Source organism: Triplophysa rosa, linkage group LG3 (assembly GCF_024868665.1).
Source record: "Triplophysa rosa linkage group LG3, Trosa_1v2, whole genome shotgun sequence".
Classification (NCBI taxonomy): domain Eukaryota; kingdom Metazoa; phylum Chordata; class Actinopteri; order Cypriniformes; family Nemacheilidae; genus Triplophysa; species Triplophysa rosa.
In genome coordinates this window covers 16,091,164-16,117,965 of record NC_079892.1, presented here as the reverse complement: position 1 = coordinate 16,117,965, position 26,802 = coordinate 16,091,164, and the positions used below count along the sequence as shown (strand labels likewise).

Here is a 26,802-nt window from a genome sequence, read left to right as displayed (position 1 = left end):
CACAAATGCGGGAGTGACTACCTGTCACAGTCTGCAGGAGCAGAGCAGAAGTGACATTGCTGTGATCATTTCGCGGGACGAGTCTGTTTTTGCTTTTACTCTGTTTTACACAGTTATCATGTTATTTTCAAATATCTGAAAGCACAGTGTTGCCAGGAGTTCATTTGCCTAAACCACAAAGCACACTTAAGTGAGAATACTTAAAGTCCCCCTGTGGTGTCAAATCAAGTTTTTATTGTTGTTTATATGCCTATGTAGTGTTTTAATATGCCTTTAGATAAACCATGTGCAGATTCGTCATTTTAAACCATTGTGGAGTACTTTCTCCATAAAACTGCAGTTTACCAAAGACTGTTTAAAAATGCAGTTTGAAACTGCCTGTGTTTACGACATCATAAACCTGTAACCAATCACATTAACAGATTTGAGCCTTAGGTATGTGAGGATGCAGGCATGTGATTTTTCCATATAAATACAGATTTCTGTATTTTTTACCTCGCTGGGATCACCTGCGTAAATTGCATAAATTGGGGGCTTTGGGGATGTGCGAGTAGTTGTCATACAGCCAGCCAACAGGATCCTTTCTACGCTCTCTACGTCATGCACATGCTTGTTATAAGTGCGCAGGGCGGCTGCTTCATTCAGAACATACTTTTGTGAGTTAAATTTATGTATCCAGAGAGTCTGTGAAAAGTTGACACGCATACAGCTTGGTACTCAAAAAAGCGTGTGGTGTCACTTTTAATTAAGTGGGGAACTGAACAGCGTTTTGTAACGTATACAGAAAATCCCGACTCTGGAAATTGAGACGTTTATACAGGGGCGTAATTTCCACTGGGGACAGGGGGGACATGTGCCCCCACTTTTCAAAATCCCGTTCGTGTCCCCCTCACTTTCAAATTTGTTTGTAATGATTTTTTAACCAAATGCCGTCATCTCCACGGAGAAGTACTAGGAACGAGCAGGACACAGAGAGTCTGCCTGTGTCGATGCACGTCGCGTGCACACTCTAAACATAGAACACTGAAAGATTGTTTTCAATCACGTGGTTTTGATTCGAATTGAATAGAAAATTGTTATTACGTGGTCATTGTTTCGGTAGGTTATGTTAAGCTGTTTCCTTGTAATGGACTTCTATGGGGAAGAAACACGTAACGCATGATTTATTACTTTTTTCGTTTAATAAGGACTCGTTCTTTTAACTGCAGTTATTGTTTATGACAAGGCTTGACCGAAATGTGGGCTTCCCTGGTCGTTGTTTAGGTATGTTAAACCTCTTTAAGCAATTTAGAAAGTCATCCTGCTCGTCTCCTTCCGACCGCAGATTCGGAAGATCCGCCAAAAACAAGCCATGTTTTCCTCCGTTTCTCATTCAATACTTGCATTTTCCCCCTTCATGAACATCAACTTTTGCTACACAATAAAAACACATTTTGGTTTCATGGTTTAATCAATTTAAACAATCAAAAACAACGCAAAACCTAGGTATTTTGAATTTGTGACAGGATTCAAATCAAAAACATTTTCCCCCATTTTGTGTCCCCCCCACTTCTCAAACCAAAGTTACACCCTTGCGTCTATATGATATGCTTTAACATTATAAAATTATCTACAGTATATACAGAGACTAAAATAGGCCATTCCGCGATTTAATGGCTTGAAACTATACAAATGGCAGATCTAGTCACTGTGAGTGTCTATACAGTATATAAACTCGTTGAAGTTTCTACTGAATGCATACATTTAAATGAACTAAAAATACAACCTGCAGCTTTTGCAAATACCTTTATTACATGTGGATTAATGCGGACAAACGCTGTATGAATGACGTAGATTCGCCATCTAGTGGCTGTGTATGGAAGTCTCTTGAGGCCACAGTATTCTTTAAATTTTGTGTTCAATTATTGTTTAATGAATTATTGCTGATTACAATAAAATTAAAAGTAGGCCTCATATAAACTACTCAAGTGGTGCCATTTGTTAATGCCATCTTATTTTACATTAGCATAAGATATTTGCACAAAGCATCAACCTATTTTATTAAATACTGTTAAGGTGACTGTTAAACCAATAAACTTTTGAACTGATATTTCCAAAATTGCCAGTCAGAATTGGGTAATTACAATAGTTTGTTTTTGTGTTGCTAAATGAAAAATATATTTTTTTGGCAAACAGTTGCCTGTTTATAATCATGTAACATTTAATTGGTAACATTAAAGACTATTTTTGGGGGGATTGGGCGAGGGTGCGTGCAATCTTCCTTCTTTTTTGTCCTTGGCTGATCACATGCCTGGGATGGCACTGAAACGGTCCATGCTGTTTCAGCGACACTGCTCACGTCAAATAAGTGAAAGTGAAGTGAAAAGTGAAAGTGACCTATTAGTCAGATATGGTGACCCATACCCGAAATGTGACCTCTGCTTTTAACCCATCCAGAGAGTAGTGACCACACGCACAGCAAGTGGTGAACACACGTACACACGGAGCAGTGTGCGGCTATCACTGCAGCGCCCGGGGAGCAAGTAGGGGTAAGGTACCTTGCTCAAGGGCACCTCAGTCGTTACCCGCCCGCCCTGGGAATCGAACCGGCAACCTTCTGGTCACGAGTCCGACTCTCTAACCATTAATAATTTGCATATACATGAATCCATGTGTACTAAATGAACCAAGGGTGTAAAGTTACATTCAAGTAATTTTAAGGCATGAAGAAATTATCACAGAAAAAAACTTTTACATATGCTTTTAATGCTTAAAGATGAGTTAAGTAATAAAATGATCGAATGCAGTGAGACTTTATTAAGCCTTGTGATAAGTCTCGTTATACTTTATGTAAATACTATCACATCATGCTGGCGGTCACTCAGCTCTTCATATCCTACTTCATATCCTTCAGAGAAACGGATTAAACGCAATGCTCTTAACTACATGAGCAACAATGTTAATAAAACAAATCAAAGTTATATAATCTGTATTTATCGTAATTTAAACTTCTTAAACCTTTGCTTCTAAGTGGCAGCTATTTCAGTCGTTTGAGACTAAATCGTGTTTATCTGAAAGGGGGTAGACAGATATCTTTAAAATTGTGTGCGAAGATCACAATAAAACAACATTTTGCACCAAATATTAAATCTGACATCAACGGAACATAAATGTATATTGTTTCTTTGCTCAAATGTGCCTAAAGCACTTATTTCCAGGTTGGTCTAGCTTCTGTGCATGCCTAAAGCTTCTCAACAGAGCCCCTCCCCCAGAGAAACATAACCATGTAACCACACTGATGGTTGGCTATTTTAATTGGCAGGGGGTACTTACGGCACGTTTCCCCATTCATAGTAATAATCACTGTTCAGCTCCGCACTACATGCCTGTGTGAAAGGTCGCACGCTGCATGTAGTGCGGAGCTGAACAGTGATTATTACTGTGATCTTAACAGCTTCCAGAGCACCTTAATCGTTTCCTTGCTATGTGAAAAACAAACTATAAACCAGACACAATATCTGTCTGATTCAACTTGTCAATAAAATGTAAAGAGTGAATGTAAAATAAAAATTCTCTCTCTCTCTCTCTCTCTCTCTCTCTCTCTCTCTCTCGCTCTCTCGCTCGCTCGCTCTCTCGCTCTCTCTCTCTCGCTCGCGCACGCAGTGGAGAATGTTCAGCTCAGTCTGGTTCTACAAACAGAGAACAAAGGCTCGGTTGTAGCAGGAGGTGAGCTCAACGTCTGTCTGGACGGCTTGGTTGTTGATCTGGGATCCTTGCCCAATGGCAGTGCTGCCTTAGACAGTAAGTTCTGTTCACAGACACACATGAACACTTCATGGAAAGCACACGCAGAACACAGAAAGCATGAACAAATCCACATTCATGAGTAAGCAGTGCATTGGCTGCGACTCCACCTAATCTAAATGCAGAAAGAGAGGAGGTTGTGGTGAGAGGGGGTGGGATGGAAAGACTCTTCTGACCAGAGGAGGTCCAGCACACAAGAGAGCTGTGTACTCAGAGCTGTGTTTGGCCCGGGGCTGTCAAACACTTTCAAAATGGTCAGTGGGTTTACTGACCACTCAGAAACCTTGTCTCTTTTAGATTCATTAGGACCATAAAAAGCAATAATCCACTGAGGTTATGATGTGATTGTGTTGTTGGCTATTTCAGTTTTTATGATAAGGTCCTTAATGCCAACACTCACTTTTAACTGAAATTGTTTTTGTATTTTTAAGATTTGAATACGTAAAAAATAGTGTGTTCCTTTACTTTTGTTGAAGTCACATTGGGACTCTTTCAAGATTTGAACATTTTTATTGTAAACTATTCCAGTAAACTTCTAATTCATGCCATGTAATTTGAAAAATACTTGCTTGGATAAAGTCTTGCTAGCATTTTCTCATTTAATCCATTTAATCCAGTCTGTGGAAGTATAATTTTTCACTTCTGAATCGTATATGAATGAAAGAGTTCTCAGCCAAAAACCCTTGAATTGTTTGATAAAGTATACTGAAGTATTTCAAGCTTTATGTTTTTTTAAAGTCACTGGAGAGGGACAATTTTCTAGCCAGTGGCAAATGAAAATGTGATCGCATGTCATCTGCATCAGTTTTTTGTTGTATGTAAAATTATTAGCAATATTCACACTCCCAAGAGCAGGCAGCACTACCAAAGAATGAGATTAATTTCACTTGACATTAATGTTTTAAAATAAACTTAAAAATTCTAATAATTTCAAATTTCACAACAATCTCACAATATAAAGACAGTCTATTTTTTATATTTTTTAGGCCATCGTTTTATGAATGAAAACCTGTATCACTGATATCAGTACTACTACTGATGTCTCTATGAAATATTTTTTTAACATTAATAAGTCATTCAACATTGATGTATAATTGAGAGCTATCAATGTTAACACTTATTAGGCTTTACATTTTTTTTAATTTAAGTGAACTTTAAACACTCTTTACAAGCCCATTATAATTTCATAGATGTACCCTTCCAACCTATCTAACAGGTAGGAAATATACAGAAAGTAAAAGTTCTTAATCACTTTACAGTCTTTACTGCTAAATTGTACATAAAATACAGAAGATTAAATGTGAATAAAGCTACAAAACACATTGAATTCTCTTTTATTTTGCTATTTGATTAACATTAGTGAAAGGAGTTAATAAGAGTACGGCCCCTTTTAAGAGCTGCCACTCGGATCTGAGTCATTCCCTCTACTTAACATTCATTTAAGATTTTATTTAACTCTTAGAAATCTGTGCTTACGAAGATACTCAACAAATGAGCTTTAAGGCATTAATCTGGTGTGTTTTTGTTTGTGGAAGATATCTATACGAGAGGTTATCGAGTTGTTTATAAGGTTAGGTTAAATAAGAGGTCTATTTAGTCAAAATTAGGGCTGCAGAAAAACAATTCCTTTAACAAAGTCTTGTCAGTTTAGAAGTCTGTAATAAAGTTTTATTGTCTGTTCAGTGTACGTTCCTCATGCTCATCAGATTTTGTCTGTAATCATTCTCCCGTTTGGTGTTAATGTTCAGTTCTGTAGAAAAAAGTCTCTTTCAATGTGTGCCAGAACAATTGGCTCTGTGATGGACTCTTAAACCTGTAAAAGAGGGGAACGCTTATGAGCTGATGTGTGAATGGGAGTGTGTGTGAGTTTGTGTTTGACCCTCAGTAGTGGATAAAGGTTGGAGTGTGTGTAATGTAAGTTGTGTTTGTGCTCTCTGTTCACTCTGAAGGCGCTGTTGTTAGTTTAATGTTTTCCCTCATTTCCCTTGGCAGTTTTTCTGACACACACAAATACATTACATAAGCAGCCCTTTGTATGTGCAGACCTGAGTAAAAACACGCATTCACTTAACAGAAACTTGTTCAAGTGTTCTTGTTAAGCCTTAAACATTAGCACAGTAACTTGTGTTTTATATAATTAAGGTTTTAAGTTTTAGCTGTGCAATGTTTAAAGTGACTCTTCTTCAAAACAGTTTACAAGTTTACAAGTTTACAAAACACATACGTGTAGCCAATAATGTTAGCATTTTTTGCCACGGTAAAGCATCAAATAATTATACTATATTCAAGTTATTTTTTTAAACTATATTCAGGGTCTATTATGCAGATTTATTGTTCTATATTTGGAGTCCTAGTAGGCTTTAAATGTCCTAAAATTTGGCACATGCTACACGGTTGATGTCCTTTAGATGTGGGCAAAAGCTTAGACTTGGGCATGAATTGGGCACCCGTAGCACCCCCTTTTGACTAAAGTCTCAGCAAACGTTCTGTGTTTTTATCAAGGCGGACAACGTTCAAAATTAAAAAAAATTTTACTCCTGCACGGGGATCCTTGTGATTTGTTTGAAGCAACATTTTGTGGGGTTTATACTTTGTATTCAGAACATTTAATGTGATTGCAGACGTTTGGACCGGGGTGCATGTTATTTGTTCAATTTGATATGTAATACCCAACATTTTTGTTTATTGCCCGATTTCACAGACAAGTCTTAGGACTAGTCCCAGACTAAAATGAAAGTTTGAGCTGTCTTAACTGAAAATAAGACATGCCCTGACATATCTTTAAATATGTAATTGCCATTGTTTTGTCTCAAGATGCACACCAGTAATGTTTTTATATAAGGCATTTTAATAAAAGCGACTTTAATATCCTAATTTAACTAAGGCATAGCCCTGGCTTAAGCTAAGCCTTGTCTATGAAACTGGGCCTATATGTTCTATATGTGTAATACTGTTTATGTACTAAAATATTAATTTATTAAAGATAATGGTTCTGTTTTTTATTTTCTTCTGGGCATGAGGCATCGGTTTTGTTAATACAGTGTTTTTTGTATGTTTACAGAGATTGTTCGCTCAAGCAGGTCTAGTCTGCGAAGAGCTCAAAGTGAGGAGACCTCCAGCAGCAGCCCTCGTGGACGGTCAGCACAGAAATCTCCTCAATCCTTCTCTTCACTCTAAAAACAGTTTTTTTTCCACTTGCACAACTTGTGTTGTCCCTTTCATTAATTTTACACAAAATCAACACATATTGTGTTAAGTAGCATAACACAAACAATGTGTGGATAATAACCTTTTATTTTCCTTTTAAAAGTTTTCTGTTGTCTGATAATGACTTGGAAGCAGTTCCCTCATATGTAAAAAAATCTCATGTGTGCGCATGTTCAGATTAGTAGGTCAGTCTTCCATGGCTTCTCGGGGAGGTTCTCCTGCTGACCTAAGGGGAGTTTCTCTCACTAATGGAGAACTGAATGAAGAGCCTGTAGACAACACATCCCACAGCAACATAAAGATGGCCAACAACAGCTCCAGCAATGCTGGTGAGATGCATAAACACTGAAAAATATAAAAACTTACTCTCAGTGCCATGGTATATTATCATACAGTAACACTCATTGTGTTTTTGTATTTAACATTATAGGTTTACATGTTTTTTACATAAAGTGACCCAAAACAAAACACGCAAAGTCAGCATGTTGTGATGGCGTTTTCTTCCGAATTGTGATTTGATTGGATTGTTAAAAATGGAAAGCCGGACCATTGGACAGTCATAAGGCCCTTAGGCCGCGACAGGCGTCACGTAAAGAAAAGATGTCATTTGGAGGGGGAGGAGAAGTTTCTGGTTTTGATTAAAGATTATAAGTGCACATGAATTAAGAAATGACCCACGCAGATAAATCAATTATAATAAACACCGAAACGTTTATATAATAAAAATAAGATTTGTCAGTTTTGACTTTATGGTGACCTGAGAAGCAAAGCACTAGAGAACAAAGAAAGTCATGGTCTCACCCAAGCATCATAAAAATGATGTGTGAGGTGTTTTGTTTCAACTGTGAACAAAAAGTGACCTGGCAGCCTAGGTTTACAATAAACAGTATATTACTGCCCTGTTTGGTTTATATTTGAAGAGTTTGGTTCCAAAATGAGATAATCATGTTTTTTATTGTTATCATGTTTTTATTGTGTTAGTTAGCTGTATTTTTTGAATTATTATAGCTTAAATCAAAACAAACCAACTCTAGTTTGATTGATATTAATTGGAATGCACAATACAAAAACATGATTTTTGATTTTATTTTAAACTGAGTTATCTCATTTTGGAACCAAACTCTTCATTTATTCTGTTAAGCCCTCCTGTAGACTAAATAAGTGTTTGAAATTTAATGTGAGATTTTTCGTTTGTTTTTGAACTGTTCCTTTTGAGAATGGCTAAGATCAGGGCAAGCATGTATTTGATTGTATTAGTACAAGTTTTTTTTTGTTGTTGTTATATGCTTACTTGCTCTGCTTTGGGGAAAAAATAGGTAATGATGCATTTCTGTTGGTCTGTGCTCAGCTAAAGAAGAGACGTCAGCCAATGGGATGGATGGCAGTCATGTGTCATGTCCTGCTACATCCTTGCCGTCGCTAAGCTCTAACCCCACTGACGGGACCGACAGTTTTGCTTTGCCACCAACAACAGAGACTCCCTCTAGCACTGACCAAACCAGTACTACCACAGAGACGTGTGCCACTGATGCTCTACCTGCTGGGTATGTGAAGGGATTGAACAATGGGTCAGGATACTTTATCAGTATGCTCAACGCTTTTCATTACTTTCAGCTGGGAACAGCGGGTTCTGCCTCATGGACGAGTGTACTACGTGGATCATAACACAAAGACCACCACATGGGAGAGACCCCTCCCACCAGGGTGTGTGTCTGCCCTTTTAAACATAATTTCTCCTGATGTGAACACCATGTTTATGAAAGTTACCAAGTGAATGTCCATTTTTAACAATTTGCATGCCGATTTTCCACTCTGAAAGGTGAAGTGTGTAATTTCTGGGTCACTGTGGTCTACAGATCACAGAACTCAAGAAAGGGCTTTCTGAACACTCTTTATTTGCATCAAATAATTGGCCCCTCTAGAATCACACCATTGTTTAAGCTGTTACTAACCTAACTAAACTTTATTCATCTAGTGTTTACACTTTTCTATCAAATCAGTTTATGCATCTTAACATGGGATTAGAGAACATCAGAAATGTTACACACTTCAGCCTGTTTTTTTCCTCGCATCTTGTCACAGCATATGGTGATAGTGGTTTGTTAGGGAGTCTAGCTTCTCTGTGAGAGTTTTTAGGAAGGCCATGTTGTGTTTCATGTCATGAATGTGTCCTTATAGAATCTGACGTCTACAGAAAGGATTTAAAAAAATGCAGGAGATAAGCTGCACTATTTATTATAAATATTTAATATGAATAATTCTTGTCTTTGAAGTGTAGATTTTGAAGTTGAAACTGTCAGGTGTTGAATCTACAAAATTCTGTGGGTGATTGAGGGTGTTTCGGCGTAGACTCAAGGCTGTATGAAATCAGAGTTATGTTCATTTGCTTGTTGTTTTCAGAACCAGGTGTACATCATGTAACTGTCACCAAAGCGAACCTCTATAGTTGAAGATGCTTTCACGCTTGTTATACAGTAGTTGTATGCATTTCTCATAAAGTAGCTGCTTGCTTTAAAACACAGATTGTCCAAAGTTTTTGTAAACTGCTTTTTACTCGACTTACTTGATTCTTTGCTCAGAATTCAATTAGAAGTTGAGTAAGGATGCTGCAGCAGTAGCTCAAGCATATTAGCATCGAGAAATGCTTGAACATCATAGGTTTAGCTTGGTATGGTTGCATGCATGCACACACTTGGGTTGGTTGAATAAAAGTGGATTTAAAAAAATAACGCGGCCGTCTGTGTTGTAGTTGGGAAAAGCGCGTGGACCAGCGGGGTAGGTTCTATTATGTGGATCACAACACCAGAACTACCACATGGCAGCGACCCACAGCAGAGTCTGTGCGCAACTACGAGCAATGGCAGTCTCAGCGCAGTCAACTCCAGGGGGCCATGCAGCAGTTCAACCAGAGATACCTCTACCAGGTAAATGCAGCATCTAATATAGTCATTTTGTAGATCACAACACAAAAGACGTCACGGGGGCGGGTTCAGAGTAACTGAAGTGAGTTTGGATTCCTGTTTAGTGAGCAGAAATACACAAAAGACTGAGGGGCAAATACACATGAAGTGTTGTTATGTTCTAAAACAGCAACGAAATGGATCCTGAAAAGGTTAGGGCTGGCCACTTTAAGGCTGTTTCTTCCTTCCTGCTGCACAGACTGATTGGCGTATGACGTCGAAGTACCACAAGAGAGATGTTGAAAGCATACGGAAAGCAGCAGTCTACGCTCAAATTTGTCTCGCAGTAGTCATATGCAGATCGGTTTGTACAGCGCGGCTTGGGATCAAACACACCTATAGAGGCAATTGTTTAAAAATTGTGGAAAATGGAGCACGTAGCAGGTGCAATATATGTCTCAGTGTACAGCCCTGACACACCAAATCTACACCAATCATTTAACGTGACATGAGATGCTGATAACCAGAAAGGTAGGTTGCAGTCCTGAGGCATACCAAAGAAGTCACTTCTGGCTTCCGAGTTTTTTTTAAAGACAAGAGTAAATATTTTACTATTTTTAAGGTTTATGGAGTGTCCAACAACAAGTTTACGTACATACAAGGTGTAAAAACACTTTCATTTACTAATAATAGACAGTTATTATTACCTTACTTCTACCTGACTGACTCTCAAATGATTCGTTCGGCGATTCCTTGTCTAATCCCCTCCTTTCTGTCAGCCTACTCTGATCTGATTGGTCAGCCGGTCTAGTCTGCTGTAGGGTTGTCACGGTACCATAAACATGTCTTACGATACTATACCAGCTGAAATATCTCGATACCAAGTAGTATCACGATGCTGTGCCATGTTCATAATTCAAATCTATACAAAAAAAGACAGCTTTAGATTAAACATTTTGTATTTACTATAGTAAACTGTATTATACTTTGCACTATAATATTTTGTTGTATTAATTGTACTAATTGGTTAAATTGTAGCAAATACTGTAGTTTACTTATGTTTACTATGGTAAGACTCAAAAACACTAGTGTCTGAGTTAAAGTAGTTAACTGTAGTAAATACTAAAGTACACTAGATCATTTTTCACGTGGGAACTAATTCAAATGTGTAACAAATTTCATTGATACAGCAGTCTTTATAAAGGGAAATATTAGGCTTACTTTAAATGCAGAACTAAGACGGCCAGTAGGTGGCGTCAATTTTCCACTGAGTTAGTGAATCATTTAACCAACTGTTCAAAACGCTAATTAGAATCATTCGTCCCAGTCATTCAAAACACACATTCATTTAGGAGATAAACACCGCAAAAAGGCAGATGTAAGTGTTCAAATGAATATTAATGCGCATATGCAACATTACCTACGTTTCAAAAATATTGAGGCATCGCGGGTATTTTGAAGCTTTAGCATCGCGTGCTACCGTAGCACCGGTACACCGTGCAACCCTAGTCTGCTGTGATTGGTCTACCGCGTACAGCATTGCAGTTTCGCAAACGGAACGTAGGCGGGCATTACACCGAGTGACGCAAATCTGACTGAAATTAGAACGACAGACGACTCGTTCGTGTGATTCAGAGTCAACTCCTTTTTTTCCGAGCCAATAACTTTGTTATTTGTTCACTTTCTGCACTTATTACACGTGGCTACCTATAAGTAAGTTATTGAACATGAAATATTGATTTTATATATTTTATTAGCTCATTTGTAACGAATGCAGACCTTCCACAAGGAAAACCTGTTTACTTTTTGGTTTTAAGTCACACAATTTGGTTTAATCATTTGTAAATATAATATATGTTTTTAAAAGACATATTTAATTTTTTGTGTAATATTAAACTGTGCCTGTCAAAATGATTTGCAGGGTGCATCCGGGTTACCATGTGTGACTAGTTTTGAGCGGTTGTTATTTGGGAAAATCAGACCTTGGAATGTCGTGATTGACAGAATCACAATCAAGTATTCCAGAGCGCCGTGTAATAAGAAGTATTAAAGACAGGTTATTATTTTTCATCTAAAGTGTGTTCAACTTATGTGTTAAAAATATATTACAGACTGTCTTTTCTGTTTATAATTTTTTGTTTATACATTAGTTGATTTATGGCTAACATGAGAAAGATAAATGAGGTTTGTAGGGTAAAAGGGTTGGTTCTCATTGAAGAGATGCTTTCATTCTCACATGAGTCTCAAATGTGACACCTGATTCCAACATTACACGATGCAGCAGAGAGAATGAAAAACAGTCTCTCGACTGCTGTTTGCGTCATACAAACACACAGCACACTGAGCTTTTTGTGTGGTAATTACAGCTCATTAGAAGCTCCTGAGAGATGCACGTATCATTAACCACTGTTTCCGGCTTGCAGCGAAAATAAAACACTCTCACTCTTGTTTTTATTCGGTGTGCATACTGAACTTAATTTTACATGTTTGTGAGCAAGAAAATCATTTTTATTTCATGAAAACAGAATAGATTCTGTCCTTATTTGCTCATGACATTATTCTCTAGGGCTTTTCACAATTGAAATGGTTAACCCCGGGTAAGCAGAATCCTGGGTTGTGTTTTATGCTTCATGTTGCTTATAGTTTACCAGGGGGTAAGAGATAACCCTGGGTATTCATAACCTGACGTTTTACACTGTACATCACTAAACCCTGGGTTAACCTTCTTATTTGCATATTTTCGGTGTCAACAGTCATGATTGGTTAAATACCGAAGCGCCGGTTTGTTTTATCGTTCATTTGCTGGAAAAAATAGTTTTGAAAGTGATCCCAACGATGTCGTTCTCTGTATCTTTATCGTTATAGTTGTGATGCGATAAAGTTTTTATAGTTATCGTTATAATGCGAACGGCCCTTTACACTTAAGATAAAGTATTAAAATTGAATTGGGTAACATTTAATATTCACTTTGACTTTACTTACTTAATTGTAAGAATGACCCAGCAATGAATTTTTCCCGCAGATGTTCTGGTCACAGAGATGCATTTTACTTGCGGGTGTAAACTGCAATATGTCTCACCCGATTACATGACGCGTGATCTGATCACCAGAAGCACATCACCAATAGGAGGAGTTAAAGGGTGATTGTGACCATTTCTGTCAAAACGTTTCGAGTCTGAGGCGATCGTATGGAAAAACACTGCATGAAGACTCGAAATTCAGTGGCCAGATGTATGGTCATGCAGTCATTACCCTCTTGTTACTTGCTTTTGTCTCTTGTTGTTCATGTTATTGCTCTTTGTCTGACCCTGTTTTTTCCATCTCTGTTTATCTGAGGCTGGTTTTGGGTATTTTGGCCTTGAGCGAGTGAAGATGATGTCATGATTTCTTTCATTTTTTTCTACCTTTTTTAGTCATAAAAACTGTTGAGGGTGGGGCATAGAGACACACAAAAATGAACACATACCCGTTTATTATGCCTCCTACAATTCTGACCAACTTTAGTCAAACAGAGGCACATGGGGTTTATATATAGATATACGATATGGTATAAGCCTGATCCACAAGTATGGCTGATATAATGAACTGTTGGAAAAAGGAATAAATGGTGGCAAAAAAGCCAGTGTGTGATGCCAGTTAAACTTTTGCTTAGTCAGACCTCTTGGCTGCAATTGTAGGAACTTCTCTAGCTTGGGACATGAATGTAATGACAGGGTAAAGGCCTGTAGGAAATATGGAAGAACTATAAAGATCTTCAGAAATGCTTCTTCAATTCTTTCTCAAACTAGAGGTGTAGGATTTTAAAGATTTAAACCTGAAACGATTTTCTTTTTTATATAATGCATATATTGCAACATCATATATGTTTGTTACTTTTCCCATGTAACGTACAGAGATACTATAACAGTGAAAGAAAACCATTAGACTGATTCCTCTGAAGTTTAAACTCTGCTGATATTAAAACACTCATTGCCCTTTTTGTATCCTGATCAGCTTAATATACAACAATAATTGAGATAGTATTGCATAGTTTGGGTGGGACTCTGTGTTTGTTGGCCAATGGAAGATGAGAGGCGTTTCTGGGGGAAAAGGTGATGTTTGGCTTGTGGAAAAGATATTGCAGATGTGCAAATGTAATTCAGAATTACATTCACCATTACGTTTTCTCTTTTTTCAAAATAAAATATCTTAAAAACCTTTTTCTGTTTAGTGCTTGTCAGTAAGAGAAAATCCTAAACAGAAACTAAAAACCTCTAAAATAACCCAAATCGTAGTAAGTTTGCACCATGCTCTCACAACTGAATTCTTAAAGTTTTGTAGTTTACAATTAATATTTAATTGTGTGAAAATTGTTTATTCTATGAGCAAATTGTAGCTACTTGACCTGGCTGAAGGCTGATTATGCTGAAGGCTGGAATTGTAGAAATAAACAGTAAAATACTTTTATTTACTCTTTAGAAATTGTATTACTTTTTTGTAATTGTAATACTTTAAAGAACCGTGTACCTCATTTGTTAAATGAATTCACATATATGCCCACAGAGAAGGCATTTAATAAATAATCATAGCACACACTTTAAAGTACACACACTGGGTGGATGTTTTTGGTGGACAAATAAAATAAATTTCCATGCGGCAGACTCGCATGTGTGCGTGCAGAGTAAACGGCAGTGGCTGAATAAAGGTGCTTTTGTCTGGTGGGCGGGTGTTGGGCCGTCTGGAGTGGTCATGAATGTTCGCTTCAGTCTGCTCAGACATCGCGCCTCCCTGCGTACTTTCACAGCTTCGCTAGAAAAGCCCAGAGAGTTGGGTGCGGTCAGGAGGGGGTGGATAGAGACAGGGCGGGGCCTTCCAACAGCCAGTGAGATCATTGGAATACTGTGTGCGTGTGTCCTTTTGCCCATTGCAAGCATGTAGTATTTGGATGCCACTGGTGAGGCATTTGAGCACCTCTGCCAGTCTCTGATCCAGGAGCAGCAGGCAGACTCAGGGATTGGTTTGCTTTGACACCTTTCAGAAACTTGGGGTAAATCTCATGGTTTGACTGCATCATTGATGTAGGTAGAAGCCCATCAACAGCTATGAGCTGTGTGGTCCTGCTGTTGTTGGTTTGAAGTTTATGGGAGGTTTTTGTGAGTTGTGGTGTGCAGGTAAGGAACAGAAATGAGGAAATCCTAACAGAATTGTGTATGTATGTCTCTCTGTCTCTCTCGCAGTCGTCTGGAGGTGTTGTAGAGAATGACCCGCTCGGTGCTCTTCCTCCAGGCTGGGGTAAGTCTTTATTCGTGCTTTATTTACAGGTGATCTGTTGCTCGTGAATTCCCTGTACATTTCATGCCTACTTGACTAAAAGAAGGAAATATTTTGGTTATCGTGTCTGCCGATAAACGGCTCCATTTGGTTGGGATGTAAAAAACACCACCCAACAACATCAGGGTCCAAAATGAACACTTGCCAAGAGCCAATCGCAACTAAAACTATGCAGGTAAGAAATATTTGTGGGTGGCACCATTGACGTGTTGCAAAAAGTTGATTTTGGACCCTGATGTCATTATACAGATGATTTCTATTATTATAATTAATATAATAATCAGAATTCATGTTATTTAACTCAAAATGTGAATAGGATATAGGTGAATAATGCTTGAAAGTTAAAGAATGCTTAAAAAGTCTTTCTTTTTTGATCTCTTGTTATTGATTGATTGATTGATCAATTGGGCTTTTTAATAAAAAATCTTACACAATGTACAAAAAGGATCATAATATCTGGTAATTAAATGTAAAAAAAGGTTTTTAAAAAGTATATACTGTACAGTATATTTTGTCAGTAATGTGAGACATGAATCTGAGAAACCTCTCTCATGGTGAGTCAGTAAAAAACTGAAAAAGGCAGAGAAAGTGAAGTGCTACTGTGTGCTCCACAAGCGACTGTTAATAAGAACAAGATGTCAGACAGCGAGGACTGAAACCACACCACATGCTGAATATAGATGTGAAGGGTGAGGGGTATGAATATACAGCGCTTCTGCATATGGACCTTTTTTATTCTTTAATTTATTCCAGCTGTTCTTTGTCACTCACCGATACTTCGCTGTACTCAGCGTCTCTTTCACTGTTTGTTCTGGTTGAGCAGTGAACAGTTGAACAGTGAATTGTAGACAGGTATTTTGGGGTGTGGGATTAACCTGTGTGCTACAGTATTACTTTTTCCATGGAACACAAAGGGGGAAAGTTTTCTATCAATTCTCAGCTTCAGCCATGTAGCTCAGAGTTTGTCTGTCTAACTTTATTGAACAACCATACTGTTATGCCACTTACCTCTAACTCTGGTCCTTGTCAAGATTCATAAATGGCATACTTCTCCATGATTCAAGAGACATAATGCCATTTTGGTGTCATTGTGACATTGTCATTTTTGGGCCTGGAAACAAAAGTGGAGACTTGCTCATATTTTTCTCATGTCTGCTTTTTGAGCTTGACAGACATGGTCATTGTTGCTATATAGAAATGGACAAGAGGTTTTGAACTACTAAAATAAAATAGCACTGGTTAGCGACTGACTGTAAGTTGTAAATTCACTGTTGGGGTTAAAACTAACCATACTTTGACCATACTTGTTTTTCCCATCAGAGAAACGTCAGGACAATGGCAGAGTTTATTACGTCAATCACAACACTCGAACTACACAGTGGGAGGATCCTCGAACCCAAGGGTAATTTTGTTTTCTTGTCACACGGTCCATTGCAAATGATCTAGAGACTGGTGGAGTATGTTAGAACGCAGTCAGCGGGTGTTCAGTAGCAGTGGCGATCGGTGCCTCCTCTTCAGGGGAAGCAGGACTTCAAAATACGTGTTCAGCGCTTCACGTGAACCTATGTGCATCATGCATCATGTCAAAATACGTGCCTGCTGCATACGCGTCGAAAGGGTTTATGATAAAAGAGACGTTCGTGTTCAGAAGACACTGCGTTAACACTTAACTCTGATTACACATGAGACTAAGCAAGTGTCTAGCAAACGCGAGCGTCTCTTTTATTAAAAACCCTTTCGACGCGTCTGCAGCAGGCACGTATTTTGACATGATGCGCCACACACATGACGGGCTAAATACATGTTTTGCCGAGCTTCGCATTATTGCTTCCCTGGAAGAGGAGTCACGATTCACCACTGTTCAGTGTATCATTGATAACAGTGCAAGTTTAAGTTATAACATGACTGGAAGTCTGATACTTCAATGCATAACAGTCAGAATTCTTAAGGCTGGAATACACTACAAGATTTTGCTCAGATTTTCAGTCTGTACTTGTTTCAGAAAGTCTAGTCTGATGATTTTATCGCATAGTGTGTGATGCCCTGTGATTCTCTGAAAACTCAAAAAGTCTGCAAGTGCGTGATGTCTAGATTTTTTTATCTGTTCCGAGGACCACAATGGAAATAAGCCTCTGGGATTTTTGTATATGTTGGCCGCGACAGTTTTAAAATGTGAATGAATTGGTCTTTTGGGCTTGTTTATATTATGTTTTAAATTGTATGTTAAATAAATAAAATAAATAATTTTTAAAAGTCATATAGTGTATTCCAGCCTCCAGAGTGTGATGGATCTCACGAAGTTTTGACTTTAGTTTATGTTTGCTTTTAAAGTGAAAGAAAAAAATTCAGTCATCATTATGCACCCTCATAACATGTATATGACATTCTTCTGTGAAACACAAAAGAAGATATTTGGAGAAATTCTATAAAAAGGAGTTTGTGTTTGATCATCTGATGTCTCTCAGTGAATTCCTTCACCAATTATAATCAAAATCCTCGAAAGGCAAATCATTTTTTATTTGTTTCGTTACTTTTACATTTTTACATTGTGTTTTGGATATTTACTTTTGGATTTTGACATTTAGTCTACAGGGAGTCATACATACGATATGATTTGTTAGCAAACCCCATGTCAGACGTTATGTTTGTAGCATCCAGCAGGTAGCGCTGCTCTTACTGCCCTCCTCCTGTTGCAGGATGATCCAGGAGCCACCCCTGCCCCCCGGCTGGGAGATGAAGTACACGGCAGAGGGGGTGCGATACTTTGTGGACCACAATTCTCGCACCACCACCTTTAAAGACCCCCGGCCAGGCTTTGAGTCAGGGTAAAAATCACACACCCCGAAGCTCAGGTCGCCTGTTTTGTTTTTTTATAAAGGGATGAGGTTTTCACTGTGACAGATATATGATGTCCCAAGAAATGTTTAAATAAGTGCTTGACTTGGTAGATATAATGCCGTTGCTGTATGGTATGGTTAAATTATATATTGTTTTTTGATTTGATTTAGATTTGTGTGATTTATAGGAAAGATTATTTGTAATGTATACTGATTAATCACGTCAGTACCCTAAACATCTTGCGGTTTACTAGCTCAGGTCTTTAACCAATACGCCACAAGCATTCACAAACCATATATATAAATATTTATTATTATTTTATTATGTTATTTCATACAACTTTTGGTTGTTTTCTGTTTTTTTCCTGTTTTTTCCCTATTTCTTTGTTTATCTGATACACAGCGGTAAACAGGAAATGTCCTAATTTGTAAACCTGAATGCAGTGTTTTTTGTCCTGTCTTTGCGAATGTCTGTTTAGGATCTGATGTTACACATATGAAATGTGTGCCAGCATCTGACGTCACACATTTATGAAATATATTATTTCAGACTTCAGACTCACAGTGCTTTGACTTTTTTTTTCATTTCTCCTCTGTGTAGTTCACGGCAAGGGGGTTCTCCGGGCGCGTACGATCGCAGCTTCAGGTGGAAATATCATCAGTTCCGCTTCTTGTGTCACGTGAGTTGTGTAAATTGCTTGTCTTTACTCTTAGTGGTATTTTTTGCAGATGCTTATTGCTTTATATTTTGTCCATCTCTGAACAGTCCAACGCACTGCCCAGTCATGTGAAAATCTCTGTGTCACGACAGACGCTCTTTGAGGACTCGTTTCAACAGGTAAGTGAACGTCGAGTGGGTCACCATAAAAAAGCATAATCGCACACTGTGCACAAATAGGGCACCAACTGGTATGGTATTACTGGTGCTATAAAGGCAAAAATCTATAAATCTCTGAACGGCCCTATAAAATTATGTGGCTGGTCCCTCCACACAGACGTCTTAGCTTTATTTATCATATCCAACAATTACAAATCATACATTGTAATCATACAAACATTGTCATAATTTTTACATAGTTTTATTAATTTGCTATTCAATTTATTGTAGATATTGCACATATGATTTAAAATCTGCTAAGGGGTAATAATGGAACAATAGTTTTAAAAATATTTTATGGTAACACTTTACAATAAGGTGCTATTTGTTAACAGTAGTAAATGCATTAGCTAACATTAGCTAACAATGAACAAATTCGTTTTTCAGTACTTTTTAATCTTTTTTATGTTAGTTAATGTCAATACATTTATTCATGTTAGTTCAGGAAGCATTAACTAATGTTAACAGAGACAATGTTTGATTTAAAAAATGTTTTAGTAAATGCTGAAATTAACATGAACTAAGATTAATAAATGCTGTAGAAGAATTGATCATTGTTAGATCATGTTAGCTAATGCATTAACTAATTGTTAACAAATAGCACCTTATTGTAAAGTGTTACCACTTTATAAAATGTGCCACTCGTTTCCTGGATAAAAAAAGAATTTGATTTTTAAAAGTCAATGAAGGTTTGCGATAGCTGAATGTAATGTTTTTGAGAAGCCGAACATGTCAGTCCCTGCATCCGAAATCGCCTAATTCCATACTATAATCGGTATGAGTCATGAATAGTACCTCTGAAATCTCAGCATTCAAAAACCTGTAGGCGAGAAAACCCGGATGGTCTACTGCTTCCGCCAAGATTTGTGCGTGTGCATTGGATGGACACTACTCCATCCCATGATGCCACGGTAGCTGAGCAACGGTCAAATTCAAAAGTTAATCAAATACAAATAGCGGAAAACTTTAAGGCGAATGTCCATTTTTTAAATGTAAGTACTGATAATTGAATTCCTCTGGACTAAATTGTGTTTTTAACAACGCCTACATACAGGTTGTTGTTAAAACATCATACTGTAGGTCAAAGACCATACAGGTAACATGACAATAAAACATGGCTGATGCGGTATGTTGAAACGTATTCATACTAACTACCCTCACTCATACAATATAGAATGTAATGTTTTAACAGTAGATAGGTAAGTATTTATTCAAATTCAGGACATCCCTTTACAGTATGCTATTTCGGACACAGCGATTGTCTTTTTTGTGGCAGATACTCCACCCAAAAAGGAAAATTCTGTCATCATTTACTCAACTTCAAGTTGTTCCAAACCTGTATAAATTACTTTGAAACATCATTAAAAATTATTGCTTGGTTTTTTGTTCTGTTGAACAGAAAATGAGATATTTTGAAGAATGTAGGAAAGCAAACAGTTGACTACAATTTAAATTTTTCCTACTATGGTATTTTTTATTTTATTTATTTTATTTTTTATTTTTATTATATTTTATAATTTTCATTATAATTTTATAAATACCCGAAATGGTTATTAGTTGGACTAATTAGAACTAAATTAATTGAATTAACACTGTATATCACTTCATTGAATACTTGCCGGCTAAGAAATAATGATTACCTTGTGATTATCGTTTTTTAAATCCATAATTTAAATGTCATGACATTAATGTCTGTCAAAAGAAAATAATGTGCATAATGGACAGAAGTATTTACAAGAAGCAGAGGTCCAGGGGAGTACTGATCTGCATTCATCTTCATATTTTTAGTTGTTTAAAAGATTAAGGCAGTTATCAAAGTTAATAAAATGATTAATTTATTGATAAAATGTTGTTTTCATTAAAAGATGTTACATTTTTACATGATTTGTTACATTTAATGACCCCTTAGCAGATTTTGATTTGCATAATATACTGTCTTATATTTTGCACATGTCTTTTTAATCCAAGTGCTGTTCAAAGACCCTTTGTTTTCCAGTTTATATAATAATGAGTGTATCACCCGGTTTCCTCTCAGATCATGAATATGAAGCCGTATGATCTCCGTCGGAGGCTGTACATCATAATGAGAGGAGAAGAGGGTCTGGATTATGGAGGAATAGCCAGGCAAGTTTATCCTCAGGACCGCTCAGTCATCTTTACCAGTTACTTGTGCTTAATGTTTGGGTTTGGGGAGATGTTTGGTGTGACTCTGCTTGTTTGGTGTCTGGACTTCAGTGTCATCGTCCTCTGTCTGTGTCTGTCTTCCTGCGTCGTGTCAGTGGTTTTACCCTATGGTAGGTTACGTCATGCTGTTCTACCACAGGGTAGAACCACGGACGGGATGTCTGGAGGTGTCTGCATCGTCCTGTCATGTGACTAGCCTCAACCCTCTTCCTATCCTCCCAATCATGGTCCCCATGTTTATTTCTTCCCCTCCCTCTTAACTCCCTCATCATGGGTCAGTTATGATTTGCTGTGTATAGGTGTGTATTCATGTTCATTGCTTGTTCATGTGACACTTTTATTTTTATAATATCTAAAATAAACAAGCTTAATTTGGTCAAAACTATCTGGTGATTTATTTGGAGAAATAAAAATCATATCGTTTCAAACTAACCAAATGAATTCATGATGAAATGAAAAGCATTAAAACCATTTTAAAACTGATAAAACTGAAAGAAAGAAAGAAAGAAAGAAAGAGAAAGAAAGAAAGAAAGAAAGAAAGAAAGAAAGAAAGAAAGAAAGAAAGAAAATTTACTTTTTTAATGATCCTTGCGGATGTTGATGCTGTTCCTAAATATTCAGACAAAAGATTATAATTCCTAGCATTTTCAGAATTGTTAGAAAAAATGTAAATGAATCTTTATTGTACAATTCTCAAACTTTTGTACCCAGTCTCATTTAGACATCTGTACTTGTATTTAAAAAGGATTTAAGATATACATTTTAAGTTGCTTTAACCATAGTTAAGTAGCATACAGTATACAGTATATAGAGCTGCTTAGGCAGAAGTGGATGAAATGAGAGAATTGAACTGGTCAAATGGAGAAAAAAACAATCATATACACATTTCTGTCTCGTCTTGGCTAATTTAACTCGAATTAAATTGATTTCTATGGCATTTTTTACAATTTTGCAATGTTCACTGAAATTCACTGAAACATGCCCCATTACCCTTATCATTGGTTTGTATGTTGTTATATTACAGCCACTGTGAGAATTATACTGTAGCAACAGTAACTGCCTTGTGCAACAGGCATACAAAATCCTTCATACATCTTATATATAATAATATATTTGTAAAATTCTTGTCTTCGTTCTTTTTTTTCTTTTTTTTTTAAGTTGGACATCACTTTTCCCCACTAATGTACCGCTGTTGGCCATACAGACATGTCATGCCAGTTTGAAATGAAAATCATACAATACAATTGCTGAAACATTTTACTAGAATCTTTTACTATTTTTATTATGACTTTGTATTGAGATGGTCAAATTTGTAGTGCAGCATTAGGGACTGACTTGATAATAAAAATCACTAAAATGAAAATAATCCACAACTGGCTTTAAAAGAAGCTGCAGGATCCCACCAGTTGTTTGGAAAGTTTTGATTACAGGCCGTTCATAAGTGAGAAATCATTGTATCTGCCAAATGAATAAATGTAAATGTACCTGTAATTATCTTTTTCATATCTACTGTATATTTTTAAGCAAATTTGGTAAGACAGTTTAATACAGATATTTTAGAAAGTTCTTCAACAAAGGAAAAATACCTAAGGCTGCTGAAAAGTATTACTTGTACAAGATTATTGTAATGTTTAGCTGGCATTTGAATATGATGGTACTGATGTCTCATTTTCTTTATTCTCTTTATAGGGAGTGGTTTTTCTTGCTGTCTCATGAGGTGTTAAACCCCATGTACTGTCTGTTTGAATACGCCGGTAAAAACAACTACTGTCTGCAGATCAACCCTGCGTCCTCCATCAACCCCGACCACCTCACATACTTTCGCTTCATTGGACGCTTCATTGCCATGGTAATAATAGTGAAATTTGCCTTATCAGCCATATGTATCTTTCCATGAGTGAATAATGCATGCAAATAAGCAGTGCTTTTGGGTTTCTTTTCAGGCGTTGTACCATGGGAAGTTCATTGACACTGGTTTCACTTTACCCTTCTACAAACGCATGCTCAACAAGAAACCCACCCTAAAAGACTTGGAATCTATCGACCCCGAGTTTTACAACTCCATCATGTGGGTCAAGTGAGTATCAATCCTGCAGTGCTTGGTCCGGTGTGGAAGTTATTGAGGACAGTGTGTGACATAATGCTGACACTGATGTCTGCTGACAGAGAGAATGATCTGGAAGAGTGTGGAGTTGAGCTGTACTTCGCTCAGGACATGGAGATTTTGGGCAAGGTGACGACACACCAGCTAAAGAATGATGGAGAGAATGAACTGGTCACTCAGGACAACAAAGAGGAGTATATCGGGTACTGCTGCTAAATGTTTACATTACATTGATGATAGTATTACTAGCCAGTTTAACGAGTAGTATAGCCAGCAATGTCAATTCTCCCATCATTTACCCACCTTTTATCCAAAGGGATGTTCAGAAACAAACAGTGACCGTCCAGGAACAAAAGAATATGCTTGGTTCAGGACAGTATGCAGAAAGGTTTACCTAGAATCAGTAGGGTCATTCCGCGTCAGATCAACCAAATTTTGAATATTTCCCCAGCTCGAATATTTTTTATATTTTTTACAGAAGCAAGACCAACATCTAAAGTGATGAAAACCAAAATATTAAAGGTCATGGATGAATATTTACTGAGTAATCCACAAATTTCTAGAGGGGTGTAAAAATGACGATTTTCACTCTAAATTTTAAGCCAAATTAGAATTGGGGAAACTGACATGCGAAATACACCAGCATCATTATTTTATTTTTACACATCGTTTGGTAATAATAATAATAATAATAATAATGCATAATGCATTTTATTTAGAGGCGCCTTTAAAAACACTCAAGGACACCTTACAACTCAATAATCAATATAAAATAAAATTGACATCATTGATTCAGCAACAATTCAACAATACAAATAAAATCAACAATATCAGTTTAGCAACAAATAATCATCCAATAAAGTTAATCAGGAAAAGCTAATCTAAAAAGGTAAGTTTTCAGATGTGATTTAAAAGTAGTGATACAATCAATGTATGTATTGTGGAAGGGAGTTCCAAAGACAAGGCGCAGCACAACTGAATGCTCTAGATCCAATGGTGGTTAGGCGAACGGCAGGTATAACAAGAGAGAGTGACGCAGAGGATTTAAGAGTACGGGTGGGAATATTAATTTTTAACATGTCAGAAAGATATGATGGAGCAAGATTGTGAAGAGCTTCAAAAGTAAGAAGCACAATCTTGTAATCTATGCGATATTTAATAGGAAGACAGTGTAGTTGATACAAAACTGGTGAAATGTGTTATATTGAAGATGTTCTTGTAATTATATGGGCGGCTGAATTCTGGACCAACTGAAGTTTAAGAAGTTTCTGAGACAACCCAAAGAGAGAATTACATTAATCAATGCGTGAGGTGGCCAAAGCATTTACGAGAATCTCTGTAGCATTGGTGTAAGAAATGGACGGAGTCGACTGTTGTTCCGTAAGTGAAAATAAGCAGATCGAGTAACATTATTAATATGTGTCTAAAATGACAACCTACTCTCAAGGATGACACCCAGGCTCCTAACTTGACAGGATGGAGAGATTGTAGAGGTGTCAATAGTCATTGAGAAATTAACAGATTTTGACAGGTTACGTTTGGTACCGACCAAAATATCACCATTTAACCTGAGAAAGTTGCACGAAAACCAGGATTTTCATCTAGACATTCCAAAAAAGAGGTTGATGGAAAAGTAGAGTCAGGCCTTGAAGACAAATAGAGCTGGGTGTCATCCGCGTAGCAGTGAAAGTTGATTCCAAATTTCCTAAAAATACTACCAAGTGGTAATAGGTAAATAATACATAAAAGAGGCCCCAAAACAGAGCCTTGGGGAACACCAATGGAGACAGGTGAAGAGCATGATCTAAAAATGTTTAAGTTGAACAAATTGAGTGCGGACAGAAAAATAAGATCTAAACCAGGTTAAAGGAATACCAGTGATCCCAATAGAGGTTAGTCTATTCAAAAGAACCTGGTGAGAGATGGCATCAGAGGCTGCACTTAAATCAAGGAGAATGAGTATAGGTTGGAGTCCAGAATCAGCCGCCGTGAGCAAATCATTTGTAACTTTAACCATGGTAGATCTATTAGTAAAATCTGTTGTCTTTAGCAATCCTTATTGCATTTTATGCCAATGATGACAGCTCAAAAATGAAGCAAAGGCATGTTTCTTGTTAGAGATACCTTATTGGCCTTTTAGATTCCGGTGCATTACCTACTGTTCTTTTGGGATCTACATTTATAAGGCCCTATATGGGTCAGTCCTAGAGATATGAGGATTTAAATATGGCTTCATGAGTAAACTGTAAAATGTAGACATATTCAGACATCAAAAACCAAATGTGGTGGGTCAATTCGCAAAAATCTCGTACTTGATTTATTTTTAAGAGGAATGTCTGAAGAACAAATAATGTTGAAATTAGAAATGTATCTTTTTTCTATCTATCAAAACAACTGCTGTGAACATGACCATTTCAGTGTCTTTTTGGCACTGAGTTACTGTCAAAAACTATCAGGTTGAGGCACATTAACGCGCTTTTAATATGTTATTTATATGATTCTGTGTTTGTTTGAAGTTCAGAGAAATTGGATAAAGGGATGTTGTTAATTATGTAGGGGTGTAACGGTACGCGTATTCGTACCGAACCGTCACAAGCTGTCGAGGGGAAAATTCCAAAATGAAGTTATAATTCCTATGCCCTACTCCCTCCGAAGGGCAGAGCCCTGGTAGATTAGACTTTGGAGTGAGTAGGGCATTTGCGTGCCATTATGTAGACGTTTGGAATGCACTTGGCAAAGTAAACAACGTAATTTCCTCATTATCTTCAGCTGGCATGTTCCTGTGACAACGAAGCATTGTGTCTGCAGCAGATGTCGCTGTTTTAATGGCATAACTTGAGCATAAAACCTGTTTGCAAATAAACATACATTTTATATTTTAAAAAGTTTTTAAAATATGCTATATAATATGTAAACACTAATATATATATATAAAACTTTTCAAAATATAAAATGTATTGTTTATTTGCAAACAGGTTTTATGCTTAAGTTATGCCATTAAAACAGAGAAAGAGAAGGTAGGAGTGACATTCATACCATTCATCCTAGGTTAGGATAAGACTTCATGAAGAAGGAGTATAATTTAATGCTCACTTAAGTTTGTTTATACCAATATTTCAGCAAATGTTGTTGATGATTCAGCAACAAGCCCTTGTCAAGGTATAGCTTTCAAAGGGTGAACTTTTTTATGTTCAACATTCTGAAAAAGTTAAAAGAGACTTTGACAAAGGCTTGTTATCTTCAGAAAGAGAAGAACTCATATGATGATCAGTGTTATAGCAACTTTGTAGTTAAAATTATGCACATTTAACAGAGTGCAATATGCAGTTATTTTCTGAAAAATGCTACTTTGTTTCCAAAATGCAGTAGGACCATCACTGAATATAATTTCTTATTAACTATATGGTTTTGAAGTTATCACAGTAAAGTTCATGACATGACCCCAAACCTAATAACTTTTACACGATTTACTAAAATTTGAATTTAGTTAAAAAATAAGGATAAATTTGTATCTTAGCACTGTTTACTCCAACCACAGAAATAATTGTACACACGGCAAGGCTTTATTTATCTGTTCCATCAGATGTTAATAAAACAAAA

The 26,802-nt window shown here is 37.0% G+C and overlaps 1 protein-coding gene across 2 annotated transcripts in view; it reads left to right on the top strand.

The window, feature by feature from the left end:
* The window catches only part of wwp2 (WW domain containing E3 ubiquitin protein ligase 2), a 35,328-nt gene that overhangs the window by 5,486 nt on the left and 3,040 nt on the right, over positions 1-26,802 (top strand). The window contains exons 5-19 of one of the 2 annotated variants that reach the window (XM_057329588.1): positions 3,643-3,780; positions 6,845-6,920; positions 7,168-7,319; positions 8,339-8,534; positions 8,605-8,694; positions 9,740-9,914; positions 15,107-15,161; positions 16,521-16,602; positions 17,897-18,025; positions 18,639-18,717; positions 18,804-18,875; positions 20,950-21,038; positions 22,788-22,947; positions 23,042-23,175; positions 23,265-23,405. In XM_057329588.1, the coding sequence (XP_057185571.1) occupies positions 3,643-3,780; positions 6,845-6,920; positions 7,168-7,319; positions 8,339-8,534; positions 8,605-8,694; positions 9,740-9,914; positions 15,107-15,161; positions 16,521-16,602; positions 17,897-18,025; positions 18,639-18,717; positions 18,804-18,875; positions 20,950-21,038; positions 22,788-22,947; positions 23,042-23,175; positions 23,265-23,405 (1,768 nt within the window). The remainder of the gene's footprint in view (positions 1-3,642; positions 3,781-6,844; positions 6,921-7,167; positions 7,320-8,338; positions 8,535-8,604; positions 8,695-9,739; positions 9,915-15,106; positions 15,162-16,520; positions 16,603-17,896; positions 18,026-18,638; positions 18,718-18,803; positions 18,876-20,949; positions 21,039-22,787; positions 22,948-23,041; positions 23,176-23,264; positions 23,406-26,802) is intronic. The other variant, XM_057329589.1, reaches the window with a different exon arrangement.